Source organism: Pelodiscus sinensis, chromosome 13 (genome assembly GCF_049634645.1).
Source record: "Pelodiscus sinensis isolate JC-2024 chromosome 13, ASM4963464v1, whole genome shotgun sequence".
Taxonomy (NCBI): Eukaryota; Metazoa; Chordata; order Testudines; family Trionychidae; genus Pelodiscus; species Pelodiscus sinensis.
Window position 1 is genome coordinate 45,853,539 of NC_134723.1, and position 15,943 is coordinate 45,869,481.

A 15,943-nucleotide genomic window follows, 5' to 3' on the forward strand; every position below is an offset into this window, starting at 1 on the left:
TCATGCCTCCCAGAATCACATTTGCTTTTTTTGCCACAGCGTCCCACTGTTGGCGCCTGTTTAGCTCGTGGTCCACTCTGACCCCTGGATCCCTTTCTGCCGGACTCCTTCCCAGACAGTCGCTCTGTTCTGTAGCCCAGAGACAAGGCGCCCACCAGTTCCCAGAGAGGCAGCTTCACTTTCTAATGGACGGTGCCGTTCAGGAATAGCCATGTGCCACTTCATTGCATCCCCTTGTGCTTCATTCCCCCCCGCTGGGCCGCCTGCGTCCCCAGCATGCAGTCCGGCCTTGTCACAAGCTCACCGAGAGCGTCACCCGCTTCCGCTGGTGATTCACCCTTCCCTTTCCTCACTGGCCAGACCCACCAGCCCCTTCCACATTTGTGTGGCTTCCCTGGGACTCCCGAGGTGCCCAGAACTGAGGGGGGCCCTGTCCCCACAGCCATGCCAGGAAGGGGCTGTTGCTTTTTTCGGGGGGTGGGGTTGGCCGTCACGACTCGCTCTGTGCTGGCAGCTCCCCTCTCCAAGGATCTCCCTAGATTCCCCTTCCACTTGCTTCGATTTGGCCTGCGTGCTCCGGCTCAGCTTCTAAGCTCTCCTGGCCCCTCCGTGCCAGCTCTCTGCCCTGCCCAACGTTCACAACAGCTCCCAGTGTGGGCCCCTCGGAGGCCGCAATGAATGTGCCGTCTCTTCTAGCCTCCGCGTCAGCCCTAAGTTTGTGAGGCTCCTTAATGGTGACTAGGTCCCATTAAATCGGTTAACCGGTCGACCGATTAAAGGGGAGGGTAGGTGAGGAGCCCCCACTGGTTAACCCGAACCGGTAAGCCGCACCCATTAAACCTTCATATCCCTGCTGTGGCCCAGTGCCGTCGCCTGGCTAAACTCTTCCTTAGGGCCGCCGGCGAAGCCAGAGAATCGTGCTCGGCCCCAGGACGTCTTTGCCTTTTGCCTAGCAGGGCCCAGCCGGCCTGGCTGAGTGGACGGGCTCAGCCCAGTCCGGCCCTACACTCCCCCCTGGAACTCCAGGGCTGCTGCCTGCGCATGGGAACCACTTTGCACCGGCAGCGGGTAGCGCAGGCAAGGGAAGCTGCCCACGCTCTCCGCTGGCTGCCCGGGAGGACTGGGGCTGCGGCGTGGCAGCCCGGCCCTCCAGCTGGCCGGAAAGAATCACGTGCCCCGCTGGGACAGAGGACACAAAGAGGGCAGGGGGCAGCTACCTGGCGTGGTGCCTCACTTGGCCCCACAGGGCGGTGACAGAAGGGGCGGCGCTTCCCCGCTGGGGTTGTCACCCATCCCCCGTGCTCCTTTGCCTTCTCTCCCCACTGCCCGTGGGCGGGCCAGACGGAAGGCAGCCTCTTGCACGGCGTGGGAGCTTGCAGCGCTATTTGCAGCCCGGCAGCATCCTTCCCTTTCCCCCTTTCCCTGTCCGAGCTCTCCAGCACGTGGCCCCTTATGTAACGTCATGTGGGGCACCCCCCAGGCACTGGCGCTTGAACAAAGCAGGCGGCATGCAGCAGTGGGAGACTCTCCCCGGGCGGGCGGGCGGCGAAGGAGCGCAAAGGGCTTTGTTGCTTTCTGGGACACACAAAGGGCTGGAGTTTGCAGAGCTGGCTGCTTTGCGCGTGTCGTTTGCTGCAGGGCAGGCTGTGCCTGAGCGCTCGCACCCCTAGTTACCAGGCTGAGTCGCTGAAGGCCACGATTTCACTGCATCCTCCTGGCCTTTAGCACGAGTCAAGGCAGGGATGCACGGAGAGGGGTTAAATTGAGCTGGCTACCCTGCCATTGTGAGCAGGCGCACGTGCATGTGGTCAGGGGCGAGCCAGTGTGTTTGGATTTGCAGCGCTGCCTTAACACAGTCCCTCCCCAAAGGCTCTTAAGCCAAGGAAGCTGGCCTGGGATCAGAGGGAAGGGTCTCGCCTGGATCGGGAACTGGGTAAAAGACCAAAAACCAAAGGGTACAGGCAGTCCCCGAGTTACGCGGATCCGACCTATGTCGGATCCGTACTTACGTACGGGGCTTTTCTCGCCCCGGGGGATGCGGGCGGTGGGACAGCCCAGACGCACCGCAGTCCCGCCGCCCGCGTCCTCCGGGGCGAGAAAAGCTGCTCCACGTCTCCCTGATCTGCTGGGGGGTGGGGCGGCCCAGCAGACCAGGCAGACGCGGAGCAATGCCGCAGAGGACCTGGGCGGCGGGACCGCGGTGCATCTCGGTCCCACCGCCCACGTCTCCATGGTCTGCTGGGGGGGGGGGTGCAGCTAGTGCGCCCCCCCCCCCCCAGCAGACCAGGCTTTTCTCGCGGATGCCTGTGGTAGAGCAGCTGGGGCACTGCCGGTTGGTCCCGCAGCGCCGCTCCTCGGCGCTACTGGACCAACCCGGCAGCACCCCAGCTGCTCTGCCCCAGGCATCCTGATTCAGCCGCTGCTGGTCAGTTTCAACAGCGGCTGAATTAGGACACCTGGGGCAGAGCAGCTGGGGTGCTGCTGGGTTGGTCCAATAGCGACTAGGAGCGGCGCTACTGGAGCAACCCAGCAGCACCCCAGCTGCTCTGCCCCAGGCGTCCCCAAGTCAGCCGCTGCTGAAACTGACCAGCGCTGACTACAGGAAGCCAGAGGCAGAGTTGCTCTGCCCCGGGCTTCCTGGAATCAGCCGCTGATCAGTTTCAGCAGCAGCTGACTTGGGGATGCCTGGGGTAGAGCAGCTGGGGTGCTGCCGGGTTGGTCCCCACAGTGCCGGGGTGCGGCGCTGCGGGGACCTACCCAGCAGTGCCCCAGCTGCTCTGTTCCAGGCGTCCAGATTCAGCCGCTGTTGAAACTGACCAGCGGCTGATTCCAGGAACCCTGGGGCAGAGAAGCTCTGCCTCGGGCTTCCTGTAGTCAGCGCTGGTCAGTTTCAGCAGCGGCTGAATCTGGACGCCAGTTCCGACTTAAGTACAAATTCAACTTAAGAACAAACCTACAGTCCCTATCTCATACGTAACCCGGGGACTGCCTGTAGAAATAAACGGTCAGTTTTCAGAAGGGAGCGAGGTAAAAGCAGGATTCCCCCAAGGATCTGTCCTGGGACCGGTGCTGTTCAACACAGTCATAAATGATGCGGAAAAGGGGGTAAACAGGCAGGTGACAAATTTGCAGACGATGTAAAATTACCCCAGAGAATAAATCCAAATCTGACCGCGGAGCGCTACACGGCGCTCACACGGAACGGGGTGACTTGGTAACAAAAAGGCCGATGCAAGTGTTGATAAATGCAAAATAATGGACATTGGAAATGATAATCCCGGTTATCGATACAAAACGGTGGGGTCAAAATGAGCAGTGACCAGTCAAGAGAGAAATCTTGGAGTCATTGTAGCTAGTCCTGTGAAGCCACCTGCTCGATGTGCAAGTGGCAGTCAGAGTGTTAGGAACCAGTAGGAAAGGCATAGATAATACCATAACGGCGCTGTATGAATCTACTATATGGCCACACCTTGAAAACTGCTTGCAGGGCTGGTCACCTCCTCTTAAAAAGATACATTAGAAATGGAAACGGTGCAGAGAAGGGCAACACAGATGATTCAGCGTATGGGGCAGCTTCCACATGAGACGAGATTAATCAGACCGGAACTGTTCATCTTGGAGAAGAGATGATGAAGCAGGGAGATGACAGACGTCTCTAACATCATGACAGGTGTGAAGAAAGTAAATGAGGAAGTGTTGTTTACCCCTTTGCATAACACAAGAACCAGGGGGTCACACAGTGGCATGAATAAGCAGCAGGTTTAAAACAAACAAAAGGAAGTATTTCTTCAGTCAAGGCACAGTCAACCTGTGGAACTCCTTGCCAGGGGATGTTATCAAGACCAAAAGTATAACTGGGTTAAAAAAGAGAGTAGATGAGTTCATGGAGGATAGGGCAATGGCTATTGGCCAAGATGGTCCAAGATACAACCCCATACTCTGGGTGTCCCTAACCCTCTGACCGCCAGAAGCTGCGAGTGGACGATGAGGGATGGGTCACTCGGTTATTTCCCTGTTGTCTCTGCCTCATGCCTGGTCCAGCCCCCGCCCCGATCTGCCGCAGGAGGGGCCTCTTCTGCCTGCGGTCTGGGCCTACCCCTGCTTGGCGGGGGTAGGAGGGGAAGTGGAATAGGCTGCAGTGCCCGGGTCCTGGCCACAACCTGCTCCCCTACTCGCCGCCCACACTGCAATCCCCTGCCTCCGCCGATCCCACAACCCAACCCCTTCCCTGAGCCCCTCGTACACCCTGACCCTGACCCCTGCCCCTCCCCCTCCACGCACCCCAACACCCTCTCCCGAGCCCCTCGTACACCCCGACCCCCGCCCCTCCCCCTCCACGCACCCCAACACCCTCTCCCGAGCCCCTCGTACACCCCGACCCTGACCCCCGCCCCTCCCCCTCCACGCACCCCAACACCCTCTCCCGAGCCCCTCGTACACCCCGACCCCCGCCCCTCCCCCTCCACGCACCCCGACACCCTCTCCCGAGCCCCTCGTACACCCCGACCCTGACCCCCGCCCCGCCCCCTCCACGCACCCCAACACCCTCTCCCAAGCCCCTCGTATACCGCAACAAAGTGCAAACATGTAAAAGTGCCAACAAAAAAAAAGGGGGAGGAGGTGGCCAAAATTTTTTTTGCTTGGGGCCCTGCCGCTTCCAGCCCTTTCCAGAGAGGGTGAGGCTGGCCCAGGGAAAGGCATGATTGGGGGGTGGAAGAAGGGAGAGGACGGCGGCCGGATCAGCCAGGAGAGCAGAGGCAGGAGACACAGGGACCCCAAAGTTCCTCTTTCCTCCCCCAGACGTGCATTCTCCCTGCCGCCTGACAGTGAGCAATACGCCTGGGAGAACACAGCCAGCGCGTAGCTCTTCCGGCTTCCCACCAAGGGCCATAAGCGAAACGTCTCCAGCCTGGAAATAAACCATTGTGAGTGTTTTAATTACCCTCGCCAGCTAGTCATTTCGCCGCGAGCGAGACGCGCTGGAGCAGGCAGGCTGTGATTACGCTGTCACTTTGCAGCAGGCGCAGCCCACGGAGCTAGCAATTTCCACCCGCCCGGCGCTGCCAAGGGGGGTGACTTGCGGGGCGCAGGGCCGCCTGGCTCGGAACCAGTGGCACTTTTCAAGTCACGGCCCCTGGCCTCCGGGGAGAACGCGGCGAAGGAGGAGCGAGCATGTCCCTTTGCTAGCTGGGCTGTTACCTGGGCCCAGCTTTGAACGCAGGAGAGTCACAGGGAAGGTGCGGCTGATCGCTGCCCTGCGTTCCACGCGCTCCCGCCCACCCCGCTCCTCCTTTCCCAGTTTGTAAGGGGGAGAGGATGTTGCTGGCTGGACCAACGTGTGCAGAGGCGAGGGACACGCTTGCAAGCTACACGGAGTCGGCGTCAGATCCCCGGACACGGCTAAGCAGCAGTTCGGCAGAAAAGGCCCTGGGGTGACAGTGGATGAGAAGCTGGAGATGAGGCACCCGTGGGCCCTTGTAGCCGGGAAGGCGAATGGCGTAGTAGGGGGCATTAGGAGGAGCGTTGCCAGCAGATCCAGAGAAGGGATTGTTCCCCTTAAGCCAGCCCCAGTGAGGCTATATCTGGAGGACTGCATCCAGCTTGGGGCCTCCCCAGTACAGAAAGGATGTGGGCGCATTGGAGAGGGGCCAGCGGAGACAACCAAAATGCTGAGGGGGCTGGAGCACGTGACCTGTGAGGAGAGGCTGAGGGATTTGGGTTTGTTTAGTCTGCAGAAGAGAAGAGTGAGGGGGGGTTTGAGAGTCTTGCCCACATGCTCAGGGTTCAGCTGATATTTGGGGTTGGGAAGGAATTTTCCTCCAGGGTAGATTGGCAGAGGCCCTGGAGGTTTTTCGCCTTCCTCTGTAGCATGGGGCACAGATCACAGCTGGAGGATTCTCTGCATCTTGGGGTCTTCGAAGTATTTGAAGGCTTCAATATCTGAGATATAGGTGAGAGGATTATTCTAGGAGGGGTGGGTGAGATTCTGTGGCCTGCACTGTGCAGGGGGTCAGACTAGATGATCAGAATGGTCCCTTCTGACCTTAAAGTCTATGAGTCTATGAGTCCAAGCGGAAGCGGCAGAGAGGGGGAAAAGGCAGGCAGCTGCTTCAAGAAGCTGTTCCCCAGCGACCCCCACCCTCTCCCCCGCCCCGCCCCTGCCCGAGGCAGTAGAGAAAAGATAAATTGTGAGCCTGTCACCTGCGGATCCACCCGGCGGTAGTGTCATTAACTAACAACTTCTTGAAGCAACTGCCAGAGCACTTCCGGGTTCCAGTTGGTGCCAGACTATCAGGAGTGCCGGACCGCTGGATGCCGGACAAGTGGAGTTTTACTGTATTATAAAAACTTTGCACAGTGCACGACACTGGACTCGATGACCTCGCGAGGTCCCTTCCCATTCGAATTCTATGGGACTGTTTTGCTAGTGAACCTTGCGTGCGCCCGTTTCACTCACACTGTGTGTGCTTGTGCAAGCGGGTGCATGTGCACTCTAGCGGTAACGCTTTGACATTCTTCTGCCTTCAGTAGGGTTAGCCCTGGGTCTCACCAGCGTGAGATCTGAGGCAAACCCCCGGCAGTGTAGAAAGATTCTAACCCTGGTTCCCTGCTGGGCACGTTACACACTGAAGCTATGTTTACGCTTCAGGTTTTTTGCACGAGAAGCTTTTTGCGGAAGCGGTCTTCCACAAAAATTTCTTGCACAAGAGTGAGTCCACATTGCACGGACGCTCTCTCGAAAGGAAGCTCTGATTGCTATGTACAGAATGGCCACCAGGACACCTGTGCTTTTTTCGATTGGCTCTTTTTTTTGCACCCAAAAAACCCGTTCCCCGACCACACACACTTTTTTGCACAAGAGCTCTTGTTCAAAAAGGAGTTATTCCGCGTAGAAGGATGAATACCGCCACAGGAAAAAATCCCTCTGGTTTTTCACTTTACTTGCACAAAAACTCACTTGAGGTGTGGACATTTGGCGAGTTTTTCGGCAAAAACTCTGTAGTGTAGACCTTGCCTGAGTGCACCTGTGAAGAGGAAGGAAACCATGGAGGCGTGCGGGGCAGAGTGAGGCCTGCAGAAGAATTCAGTAATGATGAGCCGTTTGTATACAGGACATGTATGTTTGCAGAGCCCTGTGCGGATACAAAATGGATCTCTGCAGCCGCACAAATGAGCCGCAGCTATCCACATGGACATGGCTGGGTGCGCAGCCCCGCGGATATAAAGAGGCTCTCTGCAGTTGCAGGGTTCTACGTACAAAATTTGTATCCGCCTCTGCATCCGTATCTGCACAAGATGAGCTGCAGAGCTCCACATGCGCGGCTGCGGCTACCACGGCTATAAAGCAGATCTCTGCAGATCTGCTGGGCTCAGTATGCCTGTTTGATTGGTGTGGATAGTTTTATTTAATTTGTATTTGTCCCAGCTCAAAAACGTGCTGGCTGCTGTGCGAGCAAGACACCTTAGACCAGGTGCCTGTAAATAGCTCCCAAGACTGGGTGCTCGTTTCTTATGGAACATGTTGGCTCTTGCACCGGCCGTTGCCTGCTGCGCTGCATCTCACCATCTTTTTCTTTGCTAGCAAAAGTCCTCCGGCAAAGGGCTGTTCCACCTGAGTTGCAGCCACCTGCACCTGGCGGAGAAGGAATATTTCGGGCTGGAGTTCCAGAGCCAGGCCGGGCACAGTGTAAGTGATGTTCTTCAGCAAGCCCAAGCTCCCTCTGACTGAAACGGCACCCGGGAGAGGCAGCACCCAGCAGTCCCTGGGTGCTCGCATGTTTCAAAGCTACATTCAACCAAAGTTAAGGTTGTAAAATAAAGCACTGGCAGTTTGGAAATGTCCGAAGCCAGGCCACTGGGCCACGGGAATGCTGCCACCTTGATACGGTCTTCAGTGCTGTGATCACACACATCACATTGCTGGGCCCGCTTCCCTTTCCTGACACGTGCCCCTGTCCCCAGTGCCTTCCCAGCTCCCCACCACCACCCTCTGCAGCCTGCCCCCTCTGCCCCTATTCTACCACCCTGCCTATCTGTCTTAGCCAGCGCCTGGAGGCCAGGCCGGATGGGAGCCAGCTGGACCAGGCTCTGAACACACACAATGAGAGATCGCCACTGCCGGGGTGACTTTTAGGGGGGGCTGTCGCGCCCTCCCCAAAGTTTGATCGTCTGAATTTCTTATTTGAAGTCTGCTTAAGAGCTGTGTCTGGGGTTCATGCGTGAGCTTTCCCTGCATCAGAGCTTGTGCAGCTTCCAGTTTTCCGTGGGGACAGGGAGTTTGTGCATAGGCAGAGGGAGGGGGATGATTAAGGTAGCAAAAGGCCTGTCAATCAAGTCATTGACGGGCCGGTCCATTATTACGAAAACACGGCCAGGCCCTCCACTGCCAGTAGCGGTCAGTCGCGTGCTCGTGGGAGCAGAGCTGTTCGATTCAGAAATGAGTCTGAAAAGAGGCGTAAGCAGGGGGCAGCACTGGCTCACGATACCAAATTATTCACACGAGTTACTGCCAAAGCTGCTTGCAAAGGGGCCTCACGAAACGGGGCGACTGGGCACCACAAGGGCAGCTGGGATTCAGGGTTGCTAAATGCAAAGTGAGGCACATGGGCAAATACCATCCCCGCTCGGTGTATAAAAGGAGGCTAAAGGAGCCGTTACCACGCCAGAGCGAGAGCTGGGGGGCATGGTGGATTGTTCTGTGACAGCAGCCTAAATAGGTAACAGGGTACTGGGACGCGTTAGGGTCCCTTCTAGGCACCGTCTGGGGCGGGAAGGGAGAGAACAGCTGCATGGAGAGCAGTGGGGAGCAGGGGGTCGTGGACGGTGCTTTTGCCACCCTGCTTTCATAGAATAACGTTCCATTAGCCTGCAGCGAAGCCCTGTTGGAGCAGCTGCTGGGGGCAAACATGAATGTTATCGGGCTAGGGACTTCCCCGGGTGCTTCCTGGCTCACGCAGAGCCTGCTCCTGCTGTTTAAAAGGGCTTGGAGCCTCAGCCGGGATCCCCACACCCCCATGTCTTCTTGCACCAAGGTGGTGCCTGCAGAAGAGGCAGGGCGAAAAAGCAGAAGTGAGGGTGGCCACTCGGCGTTCTTGAATGCGCTGGCCCTAATTCTTGCCCTCGGGATCAAAGTGCCGCTGACTTTAGCATGCTCAGGTGACTTCTTCGCACCCTGCAGTGGGAATATGGGCCCCCCCGGGGGTTCGTGCTTCGCCCCCCTGTTACTGGCAGGTCACAACTTCGTTTTTCCTCAGCATCGGCCAGCCTGGGTCCCGGCTACCTGCTCCCCCACCACGCTCCACTGCTTGTTTGTGCAAACCCAGCTCTTCATGCCGTGTCCTCACCAACCTCTTCCTTGCTGTTTTGGCAGGTTTGGCTGGAACTTCTAAAACCCATCACAAAACAGACGAAAAGTAAGTGTCTGGCGCAGGACTAACCCGGTGCTGGCGAGCGGCGGCTAGTCACCGAAGGCTCACCGGCATTTGCATGCGCTGGCTGATGCTCGGGGACACAGGGTTTCAGGTTCTGGTGTTTATCTGGGTTCGGAGGGAGGGCTGTTTGTCAAATCGTCAGGGTTCATTTTACCCCCCGGGAAAGTGATGCGGCTGTAGGAGCTCGACCTGTGATGCTCTGGGTCTCTGACTGTAGCGACACTCGCGCTACCAGGCCTCAGCAGCTTCCATGCTCCGCCAGTGTTCGGCCAAAAGCCCCCTTGTGGCTGGAGTGTCGCTCCGTACAGCACCGACAGCCACATTTCCTGCACAGGCGTGTTAGTCTCCCAGCACGCAGGCTGGTAGGGGTGTGCGAGGTGATAACGGAATCTGTCCATGACACAGCAAAAGCACCCGGCTTGGTTACCGGTGACTCCCATGGTGCTTCGCTAGCACACGCTGCCAAGAGCCCCTTGGGGCCCGCGAGCCGCAGGCCGAGTCTCACCGGCTCACGGCAGAGCGGTAGGTTGGCCTCGGCAACTCCTGCACCCGCAGTCACATCCCAGTCGGGCTGTAGCTGTAAAAATTCACTCCCGAGGATCGGCGCGCACCGGAGCGATGGCAGTGCTTCCTCTGCAACAGAGCCAGCAGCTCAGAGCCCGGCACCTCCCGGCCCGGCAGCTCAGAGCCCGGCACCTCCCGGCCCGGCAGCTCAAAGCCCGGCACCTCCTGGCCCGGCAGCTCAGAGCCCGGCACCTCCAGGCCCGGAGAGCCCGGCGGCTCAGAGCCCGGCACCTCCAGGCCCGGCAGCTCAGAGCCTGGCACCTCCAGGCCCGGAAAGCCCGGCAGCTCAGAGCCCGGCAGCTCAGAGCCTGGCACCTCCAGGCCCGGAGAGCCCGGCAGCTCAGAGCCCGGCACCTCCAGGCCTGGCAGCTCAGAGCCCGGCACCTCTTTAATGACAATTAAGCACGAGGTGGCACCAGGTCTGGCGCCGGTTTCTGCAGAGAGCTGCATTCCATCTGAGCACCTCAGCATGAGCTGACCCCAGGCCCAGCCAGCTCTCCCATCGCCCCATGGGCCTGGAGGATCCACTGTCTGCCAGCTCCATGTCAGGTCTCTGCTGCCCGGAGCGCGGGGTGGCATGCCGGTGGCTGGGTGCCGGTGGCTGGGTGCCGGTGGCTGGGTGCCGGGGCCAGGCTGCTGGGCAAAGCCTGGACACTCCACCCCGGGCTTTGCCGCAGCTCACTCACAAGCCTCGGGCTGGACAACGCAGCAGCCCCTTGGCGGGTTTCGTCCTGCATGCCAGCCAGAAGGGCCCGACGCCCGCCTGTCCGCGGGGTGGTGCCCCGACCTGCCCCGGCCCCCCTCCTCTGCCAGTTCAGAGCCTACAGCCAAGTCACCCGGCCTGAGAATGGCTCCGCTTTGCCTGGCTCCGGGGCGGTTCCTGGCGGCTATTCAAGGGCCCAGCCCCGGCTCTGAGGGAACGGCGGGTTGTGGCCTTTCTCCAGCTTCGGGACTTTGAGAACCTCAGGGCCAAGTTATGGCGCTTGGGGGGGTGAATAGATCACGCGCGCGCACACACGCACACACACACACACACACACGCACCCCCCCCCACACACACACCCCTTAGCAGTGTAAGTTACCCCAGCCTAGGCCGGGAGAGCTGCTGTTGCCGTGGCAACCGCCCCTCGCGGGGTAGGAATAATGAAGTCGACGGGAAAGCGCCGTTATCATGCGCCTCCCCCACCAGCAGCGTGTCCGTTATTCCACAAAAAGGCACATGGGGGGGGCCCCCACGCCATTGGGGTCCCACTTCTGGCGCACGCCACCAGCCCCTCCCTGCCGAAAGCAACCCTGCAATTACATGTCTCTGCGTCGCTCCTGCAGCGGTTTCTGCTCACACGGCGCCAGCTAGCCTTGGGGGGGGATTGCTGCTTCCTTTCACCTCCTCGGGGCCCTGTAGCCGGGGCTGGCCCGTGTGGGGTTTAATTGCACGCTAGTATTTTCCAGGTCAGGCCCGCTGGCGCTGTGCTGTGTTGTCCCAGCTGCCGAGGGAAGGTCTGGTCCAGAACAGATGGCAGGCTAGGCCCCACTGTGATGGCCACAGCGAGAAATGCTAACCACAGTTGTTTTAGCTTCAGGCGTGCTCGTCCTCTTGAATGCAGTGGGTAGAAGCTGAGCTCTTGGGTGCGATTCAAAAGTGTCCAGCTGATTAGCAGCGTGCCCACAGCCTCCCACAGCTGGCAGCATGTGTTTCTATGGGTGGTGCACATCATCACATAGCTGGGTGCATGTAACAAAATTTATTCCACACACGGCTGGACAAAAGAATGTGCAGGAACATTGGCGAGAGAGCAGCCCAATGGGCCCAATCTTGTGAGGTGACTGCCATCGCATGAGAAGTGCACTTGCTCAGTCCAGCTAAGGACTGAGCACTCCATCCCCAATCCAGGGCAGCACGCAAACCCCTTTTTCATTCGAGTCGCCGGGGTGCTCTTGTATACTAGCACGGGGCTATTTCCCACGGACTGCCATAGCACCGGTCACGCGATTAAAGTTGAGCTTCTGCTTACGTACGTGGCTGGCTTGAAGCCCCTTTGCTCAGCACCCTGCAGGATCGAATTCCAGATGCTCAACACCCCCTCCTCCCCGCCCCCCCCCGGTCCTAGTTTGTAAGGAATCCAAGTGCTGGACTCACGTGGGTGCAGTGTGCGTGAAGAGAATTGTGAATGTGCTCAACAGACCTGTGAAATAAAACTTATGAAGATGTTGTGTTTTAAGATCCTAAGGAGGTTCTTTTCAAATTTATGGTGAAATTTTTCCCAGTGGACCCTGGACATCTGCGAGAAGAGCTGACAAGGTATGGTGATCGCTTTTATCATGGCCTGCGTTTTTACTTGCTACTAGGGGCTTTGTAACGCAATCTTTGTTGTACAAATAATGCCGTATCTGCAGCCCAAAGACGCCCTCTAGCAACAGTCTAGCAGTGCAACTTCATAACTCTAGTTCTTTGACCCTCTGTTTAGAAACACAGCCAAATTCACCCCGCACCAACATCTGGTTTTGCCTATTAGCCACAGCCATATAGATCTTTATCTGCTAGGCACAGATTGGGGGAGCCTCATGATTTGAAACAATACGCTGTAGAATTTAAGCTTTTCTTTCAAAAACACTGACACTTTGCAGAAACCATTACAGAGGCTATGTCTAGACTGCAATGCATTTTTGGGACACCTCTGGTATCCCCAAAAAGCGATGCTGCATCCAAGGAATGCATCCGCTTTTTCAAAAAAAAATTCAAAAGGATGGACGTGCTCGTTCGTCATCCCGGTTAACCTCATTCTACGAGGAATAAGGGATGGCTTGAAAGAGCACATTCTTCTGCAATTTGGTGCCGTGTCGATGCGCCAAATTTCAAAAGAGCCTCTTTCAAAAGTCAACCGAAAAAAGATACGCAATTGGCTCATCTTTTTCCAATTTAACAGTGCAGTCTAGACGTAGCCAGACTTGACCCAAATGTAAAACCAATCAGTGGCTTTATCCTGATTCTTTAGCCACGCTGAGACAATAGCTCTGAGAAGTGTGAATTCCCCTTAGTTTGATGCATGGTGTTAACTCTGAACCCTACAGATGACCATTCGACTGTCTGTGTTGTTTTGCTGATAAATACCCAAGCGACACACCTCTTCTCACAATCCCCAATTGCTTATCACACGCTGAGTGTCAAAAGTTTCAGTTGTTCCCAACCCTGCTGCTAAACCCACCCGTGTCTGTACAGCGTGTCTGAATTTAAAATCCAAAGCTCATGCAAAGTACTGGGCTGATTGTCTTGGTCTAAGATGGAGCTTGACACATTTCTGAATGGGGTCACATGTCAGGGTTGCTCGCCGTAGCAGGGGACTGGTCTGTAAGGTGGCCAGGTGGCCAGTTTTCGGTCAGAAAGTCCGGTAGCCAAGGGGATCTGATGGGGTCTGGTCGGAACTACTGATTGGGTGTTCAAAGTCTGGTTACTGTGGACGGGGGAGGTGCCAGACTATCACCTGCACTAGCACCTGGTAAAGCAGGGTCCCCTCCTACCTGTGTCAGGCAGCTGCAGCTCCCAGCCCGGCCCAAAGACGAGCCCCCCCCCCCCCCCCCCCAACCCTTTTCTCTTCATCCCTTTTAACTTCTCCCCTCCTTCTGGGGAAGCTGGGAGCCTCGCAGGCATTGACGCCTGCCCCGGGCCTACCCGCCTTGGTTTCACCGTCAGGCTAGCGGCAAAGTTCACTGCTGAGGCGCAGTCCCTCTCCAGGGCGGTAAGGCGAGGACCGTCGGGGGTAAACACAAACCACTTCAACTGAGGCGGGCACGGTTCCCGTTGGCCTTTATTCCGGGGGTTTCACCGCAGTGCCGTCAGCGCCGCACCATACCACGTGCAGGCCCAGCTACGGCAAGGACTGCCGGCGAGGGGACGGCCTTTCCGGTGGACGGGGCAGCTTTTTCCGGGCTCTGCTCGCCACCGGGTTCTCCCCAGTCTCTTGGGGCCAGGCATTCAGCTTCTAGCCTCACTTCTGTAACTTCACTGACTCTGTTTCCCCATCTCCACGCCCTTCTGGCACGACCCCCGAGCTAAACTTACCCCCTTTGCTTAGCTGCCTCCTGTTGCCCCCTTACCCTACCTTCCATTAGGTGGCTATTCACCTGGCTGGCCTGGTTTTTGGTGGCTCGGGTGTTCCTTGTTCGTGTACCTCGTTGGGGGATAGGTGGGGGGGCTGGTCCCATTCCCTCTTGCCCTCTGCTTTACCCGGCTGTGGCCACAAGCCAGTTTCGTGGCTACGTCGCCCTGACGTCACCATGAAACGGGCGGAAGACCAACATTTCCTCTCGCCCGCCCCGTGCGTCCTGCCTCCCATCTGAGCATCGCCAGGGGATTTCCAAACAGCTGCTCTGCCCGGCACCACCCTAGGCCAGGCAGTTGGCAAAGGATCAGTGTCTAGCAGTGGCTCCCAGTGACTAGTGGGCTAGCAAAGCCCCCACTGTGGAGGGGAGCCGGCTGTGCGGATTGCTCGCGAGTCGGCGCTGGCTGGGAAGGTTTGCTGCCTGGCCGGCACCGCTCTCTCTGCCTCCGCAGGTACCTCTTCACCCTCCAGATCAAGAAGGACCTGGCAGTGGGGAGGCTGCCCTGCAGCGATAACAGCGCGGCTCTGCTGGTGTCGCACCTCTTGCAGTGTAAGGAGAGACCTGCTCTGGGTCAACCAGCGGGGCAGCCCGGGGGGCATAATCTGGCCTGTGTTGGGCTCGGTGATCACAATTGGCCTCCTCGCCTGGAGCGCTCTGCAGAGAGAAAAATGGTGCACGGCCGGTGGGTGAGGGGCAACGGGGGCATTCCCCAGGGCCCGGTGACTCAAAGGGGCGTGGAGCACTTTAAAGTGCCGCTGGAGTTCTGCCACAGTGCTCCGGGCGGCTCTTAGGGCTGCCTGGGGGGGTGCATCATGTGGCAGGCTGCAGACAGCGCTTAAGACCAGCTTCCCTGGGCCCCGCCCCTTCTCCCTTCAGCCCCGCCCTTTCCACCTGAGGCCCTCCCCTTCTCCCTTCAGCCCCGCCCTTTCCACCTGAGGCCCTCCCCTTCTCCCTTCAGCCCCGCCCTTTCCACCTGAGGCCCTCCCCTTCTCCCTTCAGCCCCGCCCTTTCCACCTGAGGACCTCCCCTTCTCCCTTCAGCCCCGCCCTTTCCACCTGAGGCCCTCCCCTTCTCCCTTCAGCCCCGCCCTTGCCACCTGAGGCCCTCCCCTTCTCCCTTCAGCCCCGCCCTTGCCACCTGAGGACCTCCCCTTCTCCCTTCAGCCCCGCCCTTGCCACCTGAGGACCTCCCCTTCTCCCTTCAGCCAAAGCAATGGATGACAAACAGCGTCTGGTTGCCGGGTCCTTGCCCAGAGCTGGGTGCAGCAGCAGAACCTGCCTGCCCTGGCACCATGGTCTAACGTCCGGGCCTGCTCCTGTGGAAGCTAAGAGCAAAGCTCTCGCTGCCAGCAGGCAGGAGCAGGACGTCCGTGAGAGAGAGTACGTCAGACGCCATGTTGAGGAAGAGCTGGGGGCTGGCGCTCTCTGAGTGGTTTCCATCCCTCACCCTCCCGAGCGTTGTCCTAGGCCCAGGTCTCTGGATCCCTGCTCGGTTGGCTTGCTGTCGTCTCCTCAGGGGAATTGCTAACGGCTGCTCTGCGTTTCTCTCCATACAGCTGAGCTGGGGGACTTCCACGAAGAAACCGATACAAGGCACCTAGAGAGCCACCAGTATTTACCCAACCAGAAATATTTAGATAACAAGATCATGCATTATCACCAGAAGCATGCGTGAGCACTTCACTCCTGCCCTCCTCGGCTCGTGACGGCTACACGCCTTTCATTGCACGGATGTTAATTGCCTGTAACAGAAAGGCTACGTCTAGACTGGCATGATTTTCCGGAAATGCTTTTAACGGAAAAGTTTTCCGTTAAAAGCATTTTCGGAAAAGAGCGTCTAGATTGGCAGGG

General features: G+C 58.2%; 1 protein-coding gene across 1 annotated transcript in view; it reads left to right on the forward strand.

Annotated features, from left to right (window-relative positions):
• The window catches only part of FRMD7 (FERM domain containing 7), a 29,320-nt gene that overhangs the window by 3,429 nt on the left and 9,948 nt on the right, over nt 1–15,943 (forward strand). The window contains exons 3-7 of the mRNA XM_075941204.1: nt 7,583–7,687; nt 9,371–9,413; nt 12,216–12,294; nt 14,545–14,642; nt 15,649–15,763. Of these exons, the coding sequence (XP_075797319.1) occupies nt 7,583–7,687; nt 9,371–9,413; nt 12,216–12,294; nt 14,545–14,642; nt 15,649–15,763 (440 nt within the window). The remainder of the gene's footprint in view (nt 1–7,582; nt 7,688–9,370; nt 9,414–12,215; nt 12,295–14,544; nt 14,643–15,648; nt 15,764–15,943) is intronic.